General features: G+C 64.4%; 2 protein-coding genes across 23 annotated transcripts in view; both read left to right on the top strand.

Moving 5' to 3' along the window:
• CROCC2 (ciliary rootlet coiled-coil, rootletin family member 2) overlaps nt 1-5,604 on the top strand; it is a 68,500-nt gene extending 62,896 nt beyond the window's left edge. Inside the window, 3 exon segments of the mRNA XM_073807879.1 lie at nt 3,034-3,199; nt 3,851-4,020; nt 4,961-5,604. Of these exon segments, the coding sequence (XP_073663980.1) occupies nt 3,034-3,199; nt 3,851-4,020; nt 4,961-5,047 (423 nt within the window). The 3' untranslated portion in view covers nt 5,048-5,604.
• A 3,897-nt stretch (nt 5,605-9,501) lies between these two features.
• The window catches only part of SNED1 (sushi, nidogen and EGF like domains 1), a 90,412-nt gene continuing 81,286 nt past the window's right edge, over nt 9,502-18,627 (top strand). For 14 of the 22 annotated variants that reach the window (XR_012332882.1, XR_012332881.1, XR_012332880.1 and 11 more), the window contains exon 1: nt 9,503-10,044. Coding sequence is in view for 16 of the 22 variants with exons in the window: in XM_073807009.1 (XP_073663110.1) it covers nt 9,832-10,044 (213 nt within the window). In the remaining 6 variants the exon portion in view is untranslated. Of the gene's footprint in view, nt 10,045-18,627 lie in introns of all 22 variants that reach the window. The other 8 variants (XR_012332883.1, XM_033859410.2, XM_033859409.2 and 5 more) reach the window with 3 other exon arrangements.

Below are 18,627 nucleotides of genomic sequence, written 5' to 3'. Positions count from 1 at the left end.
CATCTTCACGTATGAAACGGGCCAAAGTGGAGGTATTTGGGTTGAAATCAGGGGTTGGGGTCACCAGAGCATCTTCCTGGGGCCCAGGTTAACTGATGGGGAAACTGAGGCTAGTGAAAGGAAATGACGTTCTTGGAACCAGGCAGAATGTCACCCAGGCCCCAACCCCAGCTATGGCTCTGTGGACCCACCCGGCAGGCCTGCTGTGTGCAGGGACCTCCCAGGTCACGTGGCCTGAGAGGCAGCTCCCTTGACCTCGATGTCCTGCCTCTGCCCCATAGGAACAGGCACGACCCATCCAGCTGACCCCGGCGGAGTGCGAGGCTGGGCTTTGGGCCTGGGATTCTGATGCCCTCTCAACACCCCCAGGGGTGGGCAGGACAGGGAGTCCAGAGGGAAGACAGACCACCGGGCAGTAGGTGGAAAGCCTGCGCTGGGCTGGTGACCAGGCACCCGAGGCACCCGTCCCTTCAGGCTCCGTGTCCCCACCTGAGCGGGGGGGGAAGCAGGAGTCCTGGCAGTGGGGAGAGCTGGGGGCTCAGTCCTGGACCCCAGAGCAGGGCAGCCTTCCCAAGGCCTCTCTGGGGCGAGGGCATGGTTGGGTCCTGCTGCCCGGGCGGCCTGGCAGGTGGTGGCTGGAGGCTGTGTGAGCACACCTGGGCAGAGGTCTCGCTGCCTGTCCCCTGCAGCCGGGAGCTGGGCTCATGTGCAGGCACAGGGACACGGCCCTCCCGACGTGGCACGGATGACCGGGTACAGCTGCTGTCCCTTGCACCGCAACACTGGCCCTGGGTGGAGGTGTGGGTGGACCCTGCCAGCCTGGGCTCAGCTGTGTAAAGGGAACTGGGCCGAGAAGGAAGGTTCGTCCCTCACGGTAGGTCCAGGCAGCAGTGTCCGGCCAGGGCTTCTCAGAGGGCGGTGGAGGGTCCGTGTTTCATGGCTCAGCCCATGGACTTTGCAGGGACCACCTCAGGCCCAGTGGATCCCTGAGCTTGTCACTGTGCCACCTGCCTGCCAGGTCCTGCGCAGAATGGCTCTGTGCGGGGGCGGGGCTTGTCTGGGCCGTGCAGCCCAGGGCAGGAGGGCCCGGGCACCACAGGGGCCAGGCTTGGCCTCGCCAGCACACAGTCGTGGCCGCTGGGACGAGTGGTGAGGTGACAGTGCCCAGGGCTCTCAGACTTGGAGGGCAAAGATGTCGGGGGGCGGGGCGTGTGGACACCAGCGAGGAGTGAAAAGGACAGGCTCAGGGTCGGAGAAGAGGCAGAGGCCACCGGCCACGGCAGGGGCAGGAAGGAGAGTGTTTCACTGTGTCAGGAGCAAGGTGCAGAACTAGGAACAGTGGGGTCCCCACAGGGGGTGATGGCGGCACCCCAGCGCGGAGGGCAGGCTCCAGAGAGGACTGACCAACGCACCCCGAGGGAGGACAGCGAGGCCCCGCCCGGCGAGGAGCTGCCAGGCCTGGAGCCTCCAGGAGAGCCGCCACCCGGGTCACGTGTCCCCAAGCACATGGGGACACGTGTCCCGGGCAGGCCCTGGCCACCATGTGCACACTGTCCAGCTCAGGTGGGCTCGGGGACAGGACGGTTTTCCAGAGGGAAGTGGCCGGGTCAGTGGGGTGGCCATGGAAGGCAGGGACCCTGGGGACAGAACTGGGGTCAGGACGGAGGCACAGAGGCCAGCAGATCAGGTCACTGAGAGCCAGCGGCCAGCTTGTCCACACAAGGCCACCTGCCTTCTCACAGAGAAGGGTTGTCCAGCCGGGCATGGTCACCAGGACCCTGCAGCTTCTCCTGAAGGGCAGGCCCAGTGCCAAGCTGGGGAAGCCAAGGGCTCCCGTGGCCGCTCGGGGTAGGGGGCCTGGGGGCTGGGAGGCCGAGATGGCACTGCCCCGGGCAGCAGAGCCAACCGCGGGTCCCTGGAGCCCAGATGGGGGAGGGGAGGAACAGCTAATGAGTTCCAGGAGGTCAGCTGTGAGGGGCCCGAAAACCCATAAACCCTTTATTGGTGTCTCAGGAGGGGAAACCCGGATGCAGCCGTTTATTTACTTTGGATTTCACTTTTCTCTTCTCTTTTTAACATGCACGTCCAGGAGTGTAACTGGATTTTTAAAGAAACAGGACTTCCTTTCTCAGTGGAGGGGCACCCTTTGTTTTCCTCAGTCCTGAAGAAGAAAGGGTCCCCTCCTTCTGTAACACGCTGGACACTGCCCCCGTCACGTTGCACTCGAGACCGATCCGCCATGTCCCAGGGCCCCCCGAGAGACCAGGCCCTGTCCAGCCTGAGGGCGAGAGGACAGGCCTGGGCCTCCAGCAGCTGGGGCTGACCACTGTCCCACCCGGCCCAGAGCCGGGGAAGTGGACAGGTCTGGTCTGGGGCCCAGATTCCCATCCTGCCCCAGTGGCTGATGGGCCAGGCCTGCCCTGCGTGTCAGTTCCTTCCTCCAAAGGGACCATCCACAAGGGGGCAAAAAGGAGCCCCCAAACCTTCCCACCAAAAGTGTTTGTTTCATTGGTCACCCAACATTCATCCCCAGTTCTTTCCCCCTGTCCTGTGCCTGCGTGGTGAGGATGGGGGCCAGGAGGGGGGCTGTACTCAAGCAGCGGGCCGTTCCAAGGAAGACGGGCTGTGGGGACAGGGACACAGAGGACACAGGCTGGCTGGGACCTGGTCAGGGAGAGGTTGGGACCTATGAGCCGGCTGCAGGCGCTGAGGTGCAGGGGTGCCAGGATGCAGCGCACAGAGGCTCCCTGAGGCTGGGAGCGGCACTGCAAGGGCCTGGAGGTACCAGGAGATGCAGCTGGTCCAAAGCAGGACAGCAACGTGACGGGTGGTCCCCCCTCACTCTCATAGCAGCCCCACATGCTGGACGGCCCAGGCCACTGGGCATCCTGGCCAGGGAGCTCCCTCCCCCAACCCAGCCAGCTCTCATGGGATCCAGAGCCCCTCCCGGGGGCACCCCACGTGCTCTCCAGGGAAAAGGCTGGCCTGAGCTCACACCCCCGCCAGAGACTGTGGCAGGTTCTGCTCTTGTAGACAGAGCTGAGGAGGGAAAGGGACAACGTGAGGGCGGGGGCCGAGAAGGAGCCGCTGGACCATACCTGCCTGCACCAGGAAGCGGACAGGGCCCTGAGGCAAAACCAGCTGGGCTCCATGCACCCCAGTCTTGGGAGTGGGCCGGGGCCTGGGGCGGGGGGCCCGGGTGGGTGTGGGTCCCAGTGCTTCTGTCTCGTGCTTGGACACACATGCACACGCCCAGATGGGAAGGGCGGGCTGGGCCACTCCTACACAGAACAGGTGCGGAGACGCAGCCCCAGACAACAAAGGGGCCCACCAGGGCGACACCTCAGGTCTCAGGGCTCCATGGGCCCCGTGGGAGTGGGGGGACCATCAGGGGACCGTGGGCCAGTGCATGGACCAGAAGGGGGAGGAGTGTGGGAAACACAGGGCCAGGCAGGCCTACAGGCAGGTCCAGGGGCTGCTCCTGTGTGTTCTGGGGTATCTCCCCTTTCACCACTGGACAGACCCTCTATCGCCAGACAAGAAATCGGCAAGGGAGGTGGGGGCGAGAATCAGCCTGCGATGCCTCTGGGACCCCAGGTCCAGCCAAGTGGAAACTAGGATGCCATTAAAACAGATGTAAGGCTCACCTAGCCGGCCTGTGGGTGGGGCTCCGGAGCAGACAAGGCCCGGGGGCCGAATGTGTTTACGAAACCCTCCGCTCACCTTCCGGTCCTGGCCAGGCCCCGGGCTCCAGCAAAGGGCAGCCGGGCCAACTGGGGGTCCCCAGGGAAGGGCTGGATGCGCCTGTCCCGGGACTCTGCGCAGCCCTGGGTGGGCAGGCCACAGTGAGGTGCCTGGGGTCTCCCCTATGCCCAGCGGCTCCAGGAGCTGGCCACCCAGCACCAGCGAGACCTGATGGTGGAGGCCGAGCGGCTGCACGGAGCCCATGTACAGGCTGCACAGGCCCTGGCGTCCCGAGAGAGGACCCACCAGCAGCGGGTGAAGGTGCTGGAGAAGCAGGTGGGCGGGGACCCAGCGCCCGGCGGGGGTGCAGAGGGAGGGGAGGGTCCCTGCGCCCGCCTGGCCCCAGCCCGAGGTCCTCCGGCAGCGCTACTGCCCGGTGGGCTCCAGGCCATCCCCACGGGACCCCACACTACCCTCCGTCACTCCCACACCTCACTGAGGGGCGGAGGGGGATTCTGGGGCGGGTCACCACCCTCTCCGTGCCGCCATCGCCCCCCATAAAGAGGGGCGGGGACAGTCCCTCAGCCGGTGGTTGCTGCGTATGAAACGTCCAGATGGTGCCTGGCGCGTGGCAGTCCTAGTGGCGGTGGCCGCTGCACCGTCCTGCGGAGTCAGGGACGGGGGCAGCAGCGAACGGGGGGGCGGGGCAGTAACAAAGCAGGACAGAGCCTTGAGTGTGTGCCTGTGCTGACCACACCCCCCCACACGCACGCATGTGCACAGACACACACGTGCAGGCACACACACACAGACATGCCAGCCGGGGCTGCCGCGCGGGCTCCGAGCTCTCTGCCTCGGGGGAGCTGCTCGATGGGGGAACAGAGGAGGGAACTGAGACGCAGAGACATGGAGTGGCAGCCCGCTGACTCCCTGAGGTGGTGTCCCTGACCCTCCAAGCCACGTTTGCTCGATTTATAAGCCCAGGAGCATTATTTCCTCATTACTCTGAGTGTGTTCATGGCTGAGTGGAAGGAGGTCCACCCACTGTGAGTGGTGGTCACCCGGGTCCCTAAGAGCCCACGGGGGGGGTGACCCTGATCAGAGGTGGGACCCTGCACGCCCCATCTGGCCTCTGGTGAGTCTGTCTGTCTGCTGGGGTTTCTCTCCACGCACACCGCCCCCTTGGGAGCCGTGGACCGCGGCCTCCCAGCCCTTCCGGTCACGGAGCTCAGCCACGGGGCCCGCCCGCCCGCCCGAGCTCCTGCCCTGTCCCCAGGTGGCCAGCCTGAAGGAGCCGCGGGACCAGGAAGTGCAGCAGCGGCGACGAGCCCGCCTCGGCCAGGCCTTCCAGGCCAAGGAGTGAGTCCGGCTCCCGACCCCTGGGTGGCCCGGCTGCCACTGCCCTGACCGGCCCGGCAGCAGAACCGCTGCTGGGGAAGCAACGCCTCGTGCTGCTCGGCCGGGGGGCCGAGCTCGAGGGGCACCGGGCCAGGGAAGCCACCACCCGTGCCGGGAGTCAGTGGGCACCCTCCGATCCCCTGACCACAGAGCTCCCCCAGCCCTTGGGACCCCCGCCTCCGGCTGGCGTGGCCCGAGCTCCGGAGCCGCTGCTCTCCCCGGCAGCACGGAGCCTCCCGCGGCCGGCATCGGCCCTGGCACCGCTGTGGATGTGCTGACCCGGCCAGACCCCGGCGGCCAGGCCCCAGCAGGCCAGCTTCCGCAGCCACGGGCTGCATTCCGTGCCCTCAGCTCTGTAAACATGGGGAAACACGTGGAAAACATTTCCACCAACTGAAGCCAAAAACATAATGTCCCGCAGGGCCCAGCTACCACATCCCTGCGCACAGAGGCGGCAAGACCTCCGTATCCAGGAACTGCAGGGCCGTCACGGTGGCAGGTGGCTGCAAGTGACTCAGAGTCCAGTCCCCCCCCCACCCCCACCCCCCCCCCCGTGCTCCCCGCCCCGTGACTCACTGTCCGTGAGAGGCATCAGGATGTAAACGTTAAAGTTGTTAGAGAACCACCCACTTTCCCAGCCTATAACTCTGGGAAAATTCCTGCGGGAATCCAGCCCTGGTTGCCACGGAGACCGGGGCAGCCATCTTAGGCCGATGCCTGGTTCACCTGTTCGCATTTTCTCTCTTTTCCCCCCATGAACACTGGTCAGAGTGATTTGTTTCCTCTCCAAATGGCCTCTTTTGTTTTGTAAGTGACGTGTTTACAACATCTGCGGGGCACCAGCCAGCCCAGGAAATTCCTGCGTCCGCAGGTGCTAGCCGCCACCCCGAAGCACCTCCTCCCTCCAGGACTCATGGGGGTGAGAAGGGCCAAAGCTCCTGGAGCCCACCCATTCCAATCACGATCCCGCACTTAAAACAGGCTGTCCTGTCAGGCCTTCCTTTCTGACCGAACCTAGTAACGGAGTTGCCATATGTTGCGAACTGCACAAAAAATAGGTTTCATTCTGCCTGTCAGCTCTGCCTGATTATTGGTGGCTGTGTTGAGAAGGATTCTGAAGTTCAGCCCAGACTCAGAGGGGAAGAGCATGGTGACCCATTAACAACGCTGCTCTGGGCGAAGGAGGCGTTAGTGGTGGTGTTCGCACCCAGGTATTCACCAGCTTGCAGCGGCCCATTGGAACGCATAGCAACCCAGCGGCTGCCCCCACCATTGGAGAGCCTGGTACAGACAGGAAGGGTAGGGCCGTGAGACACACACAGCTCTGATGCTCAAGGCCTGGCATTTAGTAGGCAAGTCCCTTCCCTTCCTCCTCGACCCGGCGACCCCACGACCCAGTGGGCAGCTCCCTTGTGGAGGAAGGGCCTGAGGGTTGGCGGGTGGGGAGGAAGGACCCGGCATCTGGAGATTGACACTTGGAAAGTGTCAACACTTGCCTCCCTTTGGTGGCCACTGGCGTCTCAGCGTCACGCCTTTGGGACTGAATCTCCCAGCACAGAGGAGGTGCCTAGTAAACGTGCACAGATGAGAGAGGAACACACCCCAGATGCAAAAGGGGTCAGAAAGATTTCTCAGCATTGAAATGAGGGCCACGCGCTATTTGATCAATGTCCTTGCTGGTGATTTCTGGACCCTCCTTGCCCAGGCTGCTCCCGGGAGACGTAAGATTTCTTATATTTCAATGAAAGTTCAATCAGTGTAGGAGACGCTGTTTTTACTTGTTCAACATAAAGTTGTATACTTAGGAGAAAGGATTTTTCTGATGGAGATAAACTGCTGTTTTCTTAAACATTTCCAATGGCAAGCGTGTGGCTTCCGTGTGAGAGCCTTATGGCCGCCCGCACCCACGTGTGCACAGCTGTGTACCCTGAACCAGGGCCCCCCATCTCTGCCGCAGCTGCACCAAGGCCCCATCCATCCTCACAGTGTAGTGACCACGCCGGGTGGGCCTCCGCAAGAGCCAGATCCCGCCTGCCCCTCCAGGCCCTGTGACCTCCTGACCTCATTCTCGGACCAGGTAGGGGTCTCCCTGAGGTCTCACCTACGTGGAAGCCCCAGGTGCTCAGGGCGGGTGGGAAGGAGAGAGTGGGAGGGGGGTGCAGCCAGGCAGCCTCCACCACCAGCAGCCCTGCTGGAGCCCCCGTCCCAGCCCTGCAGGGACCAGCCGGCCAGGCCAGGTTCGGTGGGGGAGACGCTCCCCACCTTGGCCGGCACGGGGTCCTGGGGCTTCCCGAGGTCGGCTCCGGGGCTCCCCATCTAAACTGCGTACACACTCAGGCCCTAAATTAAAATGTCACAGGCCTGTTGGGGAGTCTCGGGTTTCCTGGCCGCGGAACACGAGCCTGCTTGATAAAACGATTTTGGTTTTGATAAATGTGGACTTTCTGTGGCCAAGACAAAGGCACCCTTGAGTCTGGAGGGGAACCTGAAACAGCACATTGCTGAAAAGTATTTCCTGATAATATTTTTAGCACCTGGAAAAAAATTTTTTTTTCTCTTTTTCGCCTGTGGAGCTGTGTGTGTGTGTGTGTGTGTGTGTGTGTGTGTGTGTGTGTGTGTGTGTGTTTGAATGTAATACCCAGCATGGCGGTGCCTCCTGTTAACCCCCAGTCTCCCAAATGGGACTGCAAATGGCCCAGGGGGAGGGCCGCGGAGGGTCAGCAGGCCTGTGCCTGGAAATGCACAGCCTCGCTGGGGGTCGCGACCCAAGGTCTGCCTGCCGAGCACCACTGTGTGCCCCGGGCATGGCCCCTGGGGCAGCCCTGCCCCTACAGGCCCCCAGGAGGACCCAGAAGAGAGCCTTTACTAGGGTCCCCTGAGGCATGTGCTCAGGAGAAGGTCAGCAGTGCCCCGGAGGGAACTCCTCCGCCTAGGCGGCCTACTCAGAGGAGGAAAGTGCAACTGGGGGGAGGACGGGGCGTGTGCCCCCTCCCACCCCCTGCAGGAGGTGGGCCAGTCTAGGGGGGGTCAGAGGTCAGCCTGGACAACCCACTGTTCCCACCTTCCCCCCTGCCCCCCCCCCCCGTGGTTTGGTGCAAGCTGGGAAGTTCTGCCCCTTCTCCCTGTCAGGGAGGGGCCACCTGCCCTCCCCCCTGAGGAAACAAACAGGAGAGGGCCTTCCCCTGGGCCCCAAACCCACGGCACAGACGGCAGAGGGCTGCCAGTTTCCCACAGAAAACCCACAGATGGAAAAGCACGTCCTCCTGGGCTCCCACCAAGGTGACCGGCCTGCTGGCAGCTCTGCCCTCCGGGCTGCACTGTTGGAGGCCGTGTCCTGACCCCACGGGGATTTTGCGAGTGAGGTTCACGGACCCTCCCTGTCCAAGGAGGGTGAGGCTGCCACACCCCTCCTCCGACCTTGGCCATGATTTGACCACTGTGCTGCAGCCTGGCTCAGGTCTTCCCCCCACCTCCTCACTCAGCATCTGAGCCAGCGGGGTGCCAGGCTTGGCTTGTCCTCACGAATCAGCCCCCACCAGCACCCGAGAGCAGAGAGGGTGGAGAGCCCCCGGGGGTCGGGCCCTGCTCTGGGCCTAGGGGCCAGAGGTGGCCAGATGCCGGCCCCCTGTGGAGGACAAACAGAGTCTGACTCAGAGCAAGTTCCTGTGGCACGAGAAGAGCTGCGATGGCCACAGGCTGGAGACGCAGAATCTGAGTTGTGGGCACTCGAGGGCCTGCTCCCACCCACGGGGCATCTGTCCACTTGCCCCCAGGCCGGCGTGGACCAGCCTCCCCGATGGAAGGCTGATTTACCGGGAGTTGGCCCCAGACTTCTCTTGCTGTGAGGTTTCCTTAGGCCCCCAAATCATCTCCCCCCGCATTTCTCCTGATGTGGCCATGCAGGGCAGAAACTGCTTAATGCCCTGAAGCAGCCCGGGCCAGAGTCCTCCTCACATACGACCAGATGGCAAGCCTCAGGGCTGGGTGGGCAGCGTGAGGCTGGCCTCTGGCCACTTCCAGAAGGGTGGCCCCCGGCCGACGACACGCTGGCAGGAGGGTGACCTGGTCCCCTGGGGGACAGGGGCCTGAAAGGACACCCAGGAGGCCTGCCCCCAGGCCCAACAACTCACGCAGGCCTGAGGATCTGTCCTGGAGCTGCCTTGAGGACAAGGCACCTCCTCTGGGCCGGCCCCACACGGGCGGCTGGGGACCCACGGAGGAGGAGGAGGATGGCCCCAGCCGCAGGGCACGCCCGCAGAGCCCTCTCCTCGTGGCCAGGCCACCTCCGGGGGGCTCGGGGCCGTGGGCTGAGACGCCCGCCCCGCTTGGCGCTTTAAGAGCCGCCTAATTTGCATGGCCCGGCCCGGCCCCGCCCAGGCCCGAGTGACCGCCCGGTTGGATATTTAAATCGCGGCCGTAGGGGCGGGTCCGGCTCCGAACGCGGTCCCGCCCGGCGCCTTCCTCCGCGAGAGGCGACCGGAGCACGGCCCGGCCGAGCGGCAGCGGGAGACTCCGAAGTCCACCAACGGCGCGGCCGCGCTCCCCGCACGCCCGGCCGGCCGGCCCTGCGGGCCACTCCCGACCGCGGCCTCGCTCCTGCCCCGCGGTGACCGCAAGCCCCCCTGCGGCCCCTCCTCGTCGCCTGTCCGTCCCCGCTGTGTCTTCGCTGTGTCCCCCGCTCCGTCCTTCTCTGTCCCCGTTCCGTCCCGCTGTGTCCCTCGCTCCGTCCCCGCCCGCCGACCCCCGGCGATGCCGCGCGGCGCCACCTGGGCGCTGCTCTTGGCCGCGGCCCTGGGGCTCGGGGCGCGCGGCGTGCGCGGCGCTGTGGCCCTAGCCGACTTCTACCCATTCGGCGCGGAGCGCGGCGACGCCGTCACCCCCAAGCAGGACGACGGCGGCTCCGGGCTGCGGCCGCTCTCCGTGCCCTTTCCGTTCTTCGGCGCCGAGCACTCCGGCCTCTACGTGAGTAACCCGAGCCCGCGGGGGGCGCCAGGGGGGTGCTGCGCCCCAGCCGCTGCCCGCCGCCCCGAGTCCCGCCGCCGCCGCCAGCAACTTGGCACCGTGGCGGCCAGAGGTGGAATGAGGACAGTGCTTCCTCCCTCCGGCGGCCAAGGCCGGACAGCGGCCCGCGGGAGCGGCGGGCGGGGTTGGGGGCCCGAGCTGCGGCCCCGCCACCTTGGCGAGTGGAGCGGGGCGCGCCCGGCCCTGGCCCCTGCCCCTGTCGGACCGCCTGGGGCTTGGGCTGCGGGCACTGAGCCGTGTGCCCCTGCTGGGCCCAGCGCAGCGGGGTGAGGGGAGGCCTGCCCCGTCCCGCCCCGTCCCGGTTCCTTCACAGACAGCAGTGTAACAGCAGGCGGCTGCTTCCTGGGTCCTCAGTTTCCCGAGTGGGGCTCCAGGCCCCTTCAGTTCCTCACTTGGCCTGCCGAGGTCTCAGCCCCTCCCAGGGCCACACGGGCCCCGCCCCCAGTTGACACCTGAGGCCCACTTGCTGGAGGCTGGGACGCGCCCAGACTTTCAGAGGTGCTGTGCGAGACTCAGCAAGCTGGTCGTCTCTGAGCCGCCCTTTCCCTCTCCCTCTCCTCCTGAGCCTGGGGGCTGGCCACTCAGGCCCAGACCTTCAAACAGGACTCCCAGAGGGAGCTCAGGAGAGCGGGGACAGTTCAGGCTTAAGGACAGCAGAACCCCCCCGGGGGGACCCGGGGCCACTGAGGAAATGCAATGTCACGCCTCATTGCTGCATCGAGCATTTACTGGGGGGCACCGTGCGCTGTCCTCTGAATCCCAGCTAGAAAAGTGCCGGCACCCTGTACCTCCAACACCATTGCCCCGCCCTCTGTCACTTCCAGCACCACCTCCACCTCCCCCCTCCACCGCCCATCAGCACCACTGCCTGCACTGCCAGCTCCCCCATCAGCCCTGTCACCTCCCCCATCAACACTGCCTCTCTCCACTCGACCCCAGCGCGGCTGCCAGCATCACTAGCTACCCTCCCACCACAGCCCTTCCATCGCCAGAGGTGGGAGGGGCAGCCGTTCTCTCTGTAGGTGCCACCCAGTGCACGTTCCTCCGGGCCAGGACTTGGACAGAGGGGCAGGACTGACTTCCGGAAGTATGGGGCTGGGGGCAGAGCTGTGCTCAGGGTCTTTGGGAGCCAGGGAGGCCCATGCATCCTAGAAGGGGGAAAATTCACGTTGGCATCGCCTTAACAGAGCCTCTGTCCAAATGCTCCTTGAATCTTCGGGCCAGGCGCAACCTCCTCACTCCAAGTCACAGGTGAAAATATTATTAAAACGGCTGACCCTCTTAACAGCCTCACCAAAACCAGCTACCCCTGCCAAAGCAACTGGGAGACGTGGTTCTAAAGTGGAGAGCTGTGCTAGCAAAACAAACGGTTTCATCTGAAACCAGCACGTGGTTCCTCGCGAAACCTGTGTCTCTATGAGAGCTCTTTCCTGAAAAAAGCTGTCGTCTGACAAACACCTGCCCGTGGCGACGTAGGGAGCCCACTTCACCTCTCTTCGCTCGGTAGGAAAGACAGTGGAAACCGTGAGGGCCTCGGACACCTTGCCTGAAATAATGGCCAGGGCTCTGTGGTCAAGGAGGGAGCAGGGCAGCGGGTCAGAAATGAGGCCAGTTAGAGAAGAGAAGGCATTTATTCCGAAGCAAGTGGGTCAGACTGGTGCCTCCCAGCTCGCGCAGCTGAGACAATGCTTCTCTGCATGCCCCTGTCTCTGACCCTCGTCCAGCCAGGCGTGGCGTCAGCCAGCCCTGAGCCCAGGTGCCTGCATCCGGCCGAGTGAGGGTCCTCCAGGGCTGGACACCCCGGCCCGATGCCTGGCAAAGAGCAGGCTTGTGGAGTGAATGGACACACGGGTGAGTGAATGGAGGCCTCGCCGTGACCCTGCGTGAAGATCAGTGCTTTCTGATCAGAATCGACCCCGGCAAGGACTCGGTCCTGCCGCGTGCGCGGTGGCCTCCTTTCTAGAAAGCCCCGTCGTTTTGCTTCTTTCTTACGCCGTAGCAGCCGTATGTGGTGACTTGTAAGGCTCTGAAAATTGTTGAGAGTCCCTTCTGAACACAAACCAGGCCGGCCCCGCTGGTGGGCATGGAGCGCGGCAGCTGAGAGGGAACCTTCTTGCAGGGAAAAAAGCTGGACAAGTTCACAGGTAGAGATGGCAGCTGTGCTGTGGCCTGCAGGCCCGGCCGAGGCGCAGCGTCCGCGCGGGGCAGCCATGGGGACTGAGAGGCCGTGAGTGGCCAGCGGTGGTGAGGAGCCCCCGTGTCCCCCCAGAAGGGTGAGGCCTGGGGGCTGCGGAGGAAGGTCTTGGTTTATTTGGCATCAGGAGCCCCAAGTGGCAACCTCAGGGAGCACTTCTGCTCCTTCATCGGGGAAGGAGTGCCAGGTGGGCGGTGTCTGCGAAGGTGCTGGGCACGCTGAGAGGGTCCACACGTCTGTTACGAGGGTGCAGTGGCCGAGACATGGGTGCGGGGTCTGCCGGCTGTGTCTCCAAGGCTGGGCTGCTGGGGGTGATGCACAGGGGGGTACCCGCCTTGGCGTGCCTTCCATCCTTCCCCTGCAGAGCCCCTTCCAGCCCCTGCTGGCCCCGCACGCACAGTGCTGTGACACCCTTGACCTCTGAATCTTGGGGACTCTTCCTTGTTCTGGTCTTTTGGAGCACCTTGGGGCCAGTCACGGAGAGCCCCGAGTGGGAAACGGGAAGGGTGTGGGCCCGGGGCGGGCAGTGGCACCTCCGAGCCTGGGGGAAGACGTGTTGACAGTTGATTTGACCTGAGCCCTGGCCAGCAGCCCCTCTCTCTAGTGTCCCAGGCAAGGCTGGCTCCACACCTGGTGTCTGCTTATCCGCTGGCATCCCCACCGGGGGCACAGTCCCCGCCCAGCCTCTCCCAGACCGCCCGCCCAGGGGAGGTCCGCAGGCGGCCCGGGACCGGTGGCTGGTCGGTTCCTCCGAGAACCCCGGCTTCCCCACCTGTGCAGCCCGTGGCACCTTGCCAACCAAGACAGTCCGCTGGCTGGCCACCAGCTCCGAGCCATCTGGAAAACCCACCCTGACCCACAGGACAAAACCAGTGAGATGGAGGCAGGCCTGGCAGTGGAGCTCGGCTTTTCTGACCTGAGGAAGCCCCCGCAGAAACGCATGAGCCCCCTGGCTGGGAGGAGAGGCCGCAGCCCCCAGGGGGCAGACAGGGTCCTGGGCAGGCCCCTCCCCACGCTCCCTTCCTGCTGGTACCTGGGGAGGAGCGGGGCACAGGCAAGGGGCTCGGAGGTGGAGGTGGAGGTGGGCAGGGGTCGAGGCAGGGTCCTGGGTGGCCTGGCAGCCCCACGTGGGGGGAGAGCGCCGGGGCGAGATCCAGGCTGGCCCCTCGGCCTGGACCTCCCGGCAGCCCGACGGAGGGCGGGCAGTGCAGTCCTCCCCGGCCCAGAGAGGAAAGTGGGCCTCAGATGCAGGCCCAGGGGCCTCAGGACTCCTGCGTCCCGCTGCCTCCTTGCTATTCCACCCCGGCCATAGTGCGGCCCAAACAGAAGTCCTGCTTCCTCGGCCATCCTGGGAGCTCCCCTGAGACCCCGCCTCGTTCCCACGTGGTCAGAGCAGGCAGCTGGGCCTGCAGCCCTGCCTTGGAAATGCTCCCACTTCCCAGAGCGGCCACCCCGCCGGCCTGGGCGCGTGCGGCACCTCCTCGTGGGCCTCCGGCTCCTGGCCCTGCCCCTCCAGCCTGTCTGTGGGGCGGCCGAGGGAGCCTTGCCTTTCTCTCCTGCCCTTACCCAGCCCCCCTGGCCTTGGGGCTGGGCCCCGTGTACCTGTGCCCCCCGCGTCACCCGCCAGCCCCCCTGGCCCTGGGCCCTGTGTACCTGTGCCCCCCCAGACCCCTGGCCTTGGGGCTGGGCCCCGTGTACCTGTGCCCCCCCCCGTCCCCCGCCAGCCCCCCTGGCCCTGGGGCTGGGCCCCGTGTACCTGTGCCCCCCCATCTCCCGCCAGCACCCCTGGCCTTGGGGCTGGGCCCTGTGTACCTGTGCCCCCCATCCCCCGCCAGCACCCCTGGCCTTGGGGCTGGGCCCTGTGTACCTGGGCCCCGTGTACCTGTGCCCCCCGTCCCCCGCCAGCGCCCCGGCCCTGGGGCTGGGCCCCGTGTACCTGTGCCCCGTGTACCTGTGCCTCCCGTCCCCCGCCAGCGCCCCTGGTCCTGGGGCTGGGCCCCGTGTACCTGTGCCCCCCGTCCCCCGCCAGTGCCCCTGGCCCCGGGGCTGGGCCCCGTGTACCTGTGCCCCGTGTACCTGTGCCTCCCGTCCCCCGCCAGCGCCCCTGGCCCTGTGTACCTGTGCCCCATGTACCTGTGCCCCCGTCCCCCGCCAGCCCCCCAGCTCCCTCTGCTCCAGCCAATACAGAACAGGTCACCCTCAGCCACTGTGCTTGCTGCCAGCTCTGAGCCCCTCCCAGGACAGGCAGGCCTCCTCCCCTGAACGGGCCCCACTCCCCCAGCCTGGTCCCTGCGCTCCCCGCGTGTCGCTTCTGACCCCACCTCGGTTGTTTACCCTGCACGGGGCGTGTGCCCCGCAAGGCACATCAGTACACGGTCCTGGCACCCACGTGTGTTTGACTGTATTTGGACGTCGTGCTGGCGGATGTGGACGTAGGTGTGTAGGTGCGTCTGCCCACTGAGGGAAATGCAAGCAGCGACACCTCAGCGGCCGTGAGCAGTCCTCGGGCTCAGGTCCTGGTTCCCGAACACCAGGCACCACTGAAAGGAACTGGGGCTCTCTGGAGATTATACAGCCATGGCAGGAAGAGAAGAAAATGAGCTTGGAAAAGCTTGTGCCAGAAAGTAATAGAGTGATCAAAGAAAGATGGGGATGTGGCGGAAGGACACAGCGGCCACACCCGAAAGGGGCTCTCGGGACAAGCGAAGCATTACTTTAATGGTAGTGACAGATTTCAGTCCCTAAGGAAAGGGGAGCCAGTGAGTTCACGCCGATACGAGCATAGATACATGATTAAATGTATAAACGAGGGAGAAAGTGGTACTGACCACACTGCCTCGGTGCTGAGTGTCCTGCTCCGGGCAACCGTGTGTTCTCGGTAGAGGATGTCCTTGCTCAGGGGAATACACAGTAGGGGGCTCGGTGGGTAAAGGGTCATCACTTCTGCAAGGTCCTCTCAAGTGGTTCAGGAAACATCTGTGTAGAAGGAGAGAGAGCATGATGAAGCAAATGGGGCAGAATCCTAGAATTTGGTGAGTGTGGGTCAGAAGTACGAGGAGTGCCTTGCACTTTTTCTGTAAGTTTGACATTCTGTCAAAACATAACGTAACCTCTAGGGAATGCCTTCTGGCAGGAACACCCGGAGCCCCGGGCACACACCCCGCCACCCTCACTGGGAAGCCAGCCTGGCCGGCTGGGAAGGACTCAGGTGTTCCCCTCCTCAGCTCTCAGGGGCTGTGTGAAGCTAGACGTGACCAGCTCGCCACAGCGTGCCTCCAGGACAGCCCACCACTCACTCACCATTGACTTATTTGCTAATTCATTTAGTCACACATCCATCCGGAAACCTTGGTGGAGCCCTAGCTCTGAGTCAAGGAGCGGACATATGCACCAGCAGCAGAGTTTTACTTTTAGTCCTAAAATTTTGTCTCTTTTGTTCACGGTGCTCTCCCAGCCTCTGCAAGAGAGCTAGCTTGTAGAAGCAGCTCTGTAAACGTCGGCTGTTCATCCTCTGACTGTTGGGATAACACGCCCATAATTCCATCTTCCCAAAGCAAGCGCTCTGAACATTTTGGCAACATCCTTCCCGATGTGTTTTCAAGCGCATTTGGAGCTGCCATTTCATACAAATTTCCATTTTGCATATTTCGTTCAATATTATACTGTGAGCATTTTCCAGTGCCTTAAATTTGCTGTGAAGAGTGTGCTTTTTGGTGGCAGTATAATATTCCATCCTGTGGCTATACCGTAATTCTTTTCAGCAGTCACAACCTGTGGCCTGTGTGGGTGGCTTCAGTGTCTCCGGGGATGCTCCAGTGCACATCTTTGTTCAGGCAGGTCTTTTGTTTTTCCGTTCCTCCAGGGGGGCTGGCTGGGTCCCAAGGAATGTGCTTTTCAGGGCTGTCTCCCTACTTTCCCCTGCTGCCCAGAGGGCGTCCTTATTCACACCCTCCTCTGCTGGGGGAAGGGGGCCTCCTCAGGTGACTTGAGTCAGCCTGGAGGGCACAGCAGCTTCCAGGCCACACAGGGTACCTGTGGTCCAGTCGACGATGGGGTGGGGACAGTGGGCAGACCCAGGGACAAAACAAGCTGCGGGAGCCTGGGCCCCAGTGGACACTGCTCCCATGGCTCTGAAACCAGGCGGCTGGAGGGGGCTGCCCGGCTCGTTCCCTCCCCCCCACTCCCCCCACCCCCCATACCTCCCCACAGGGGGTCCAGCCTCAGAGCCTTAGCAGCCATTAACTGGCCGTTTACACACCGGGGCGAGTCCTTCACTGAACGCCTGCTGTGTGCGAAGCGTTACCCGGCTCCCAGCCCGAGGACTCGGCTCGGGCAGAAGTCTGAGTGCTGGGGGCTGCGTCCAGGGTGGGAGGAGTGGGCACCGTGTCTTGGTACAGGTCCCAGGACCAGGCTGTCCTCCAGGCGGGTCCAGGCGGCTGGCCGAGGGCCAGACACAGCCCCCCTCGGGCCCTCACACACGTCCTGCAGCGAATGTTTCCCGCCACCTGCTCTGGGCAGAGGGGCTGCCGGGCACAGGCAGCTCTGGAGGCTTGCTGTGGATGGGGCCTGGGGTAGGGCTGGTGTCCCGGGGGAGTGGCCACCGTCCCCAGAGTGAGACTGGCAGGGTGAGAGGCCTAGGTGTGGGAGCAGAGGCACACTGTCCCTGCACTTGGAGGTGGCAGCCAGGGGCAGTGGCTGCAGGGTGACAGTGGACCCGACGTGGCCTCAGAGCTCAGGGCAGCAAGGTCAGGCTGTGCTGGGCCCGGGGGAGGGGGGCGTGGGTGCCCAAGCACAGGGCATGTCCAGGGGCCTCTGGGGACTTGGGATCTGGTCCTAGGGGGGCACCTGGCCCAGGTGTGCCAGAGGTGAGGCAGGAGCTGCCATCTAATCTACACAGGGAAGGAAGGGAAGGGCTGTGAGGACAGCTGGAGGGACAGGACACGGGAGGGGCAGGTGCCTGGACCCCCCGCCCACTGGAGAGGCAGCCCCTGTTGGAGTGGGGTGGGGCTCAAGGGCCTGGGCTCTGGGCCATAGGCAGGACCACAAGGCCCAGCAGGAGACGAGAGGGTGGCCACGGGGAGGCCCTGGACAGCTGACGGCAGGGGGCACGGTAGGGAGGTAGCAGAGGACCTGCGCCCCGAGGGCCCAGCCTGGGAGGGGGAAGGGCCGTCGCTCCAGTGCTGCGGGGAATCCCTCCTCCCCCGCTGGGCGCTGAAGCCAGCCCACTGCCCCACCCGCAGGCTACACCCTGGCTGCCCAGCAGTGCCCCCCCCCCACCCGGTCCTCTGTGGCCCTCCTGCAGCCAGGCGAGGCCACCTGGCACTCCGGGTGCTCAGAGAGGGCCAGCCTCCCCTCCTCGCCAGGTCTGGGTGTCCAGGGCCCCACCTTGCCCGGGGGCCCAGGGCCCTGCCCACGGCCGCCCTGCGAGCAGGACCCCAGCCCCGAGCTGTGCTTGTGGAAGGAATCCTGGTTCCCCAGAAAGCTGCCAGGAAATAAAAGACATGCCTACATTTTTCAAAACAAGCTTATAAAAGGCCTCAGAACTTTATTGTTTTATTTCTGGCAGAAACGTCAAAGCAGGAACCAAGGCCCCGCCCTTTCGGATCTGATGTTTGCAGAGCTGGGGTGCTGTGCCCGTGGGGTCCCCAGCTCCCCTCCAGGCTTGCCTCCTGGCCTAGAGCAGCCCCTCGCCCAGCAAGGGTGGCACCAGCCAGCCCCAAGCTGCCCAGTTCAGGGACCAGCCAGACACACGTCACACGCTTTCAGCGGCAAGTGGCCTCTGAGAGACTCTCCAGGACACTCCGGCTCTCTCCCAGTTCCCTCCCAGTTCTCTCCCAGCTCTCTCCCAGTTTTATCCAAGTCGGAAATGCCACCAGGCCATCTCTCTGCGCTTTCTCCTGGCCCAGCGGAGGGAGGGCCGGCCCCTCCTGTGAGAAAGGCCTGAGTGCCTTTCCCTCTGCGGGCCACACGCACCCCCAGGTCAAGGGCAGGCTTCCTCCACGCCCCGCGGGCCCCCTTCCTGCTGCTGTGGCCTCGGGGCCTCCCCAGGGGACCAGCCCAGGCCCACCTGGCTGGCCTCACGTCCTGAGGGGCAGCGGGCGCGGGGCAGCACATTGCAGGGCCCGGACCCAGCCGACGGCCGGCCCGGGTCTGGTTTCCGGTACGTCAGTGGCTGAAGAGCACGCTGGTGCCCGGCAGGGGGTCGGGGTCGAGTCCTTTCTCCTGTTTTCCCGACGTGTTGCCCGTTCTACAGAGTGCTGTTGCAAGGAGAGAAATAATAATAGTAAGATTGATATTCTGTGGGAGTAGCATTCGCTGGCCCTGAAGAA

The sequence above is a fragment of the Tursiops truncatus genome, chromosome 7, assembly GCF_011762595.2.
Source record: "Tursiops truncatus isolate mTurTru1 chromosome 7, mTurTru1.mat.Y, whole genome shotgun sequence".
NCBI lineage: Eukaryota > Metazoa > Chordata > Mammalia > Artiodactyla > Delphinidae > Tursiops > Tursiops truncatus.
This window is presented reverse-complemented; position numbering and strand designations above follow the sequence as displayed.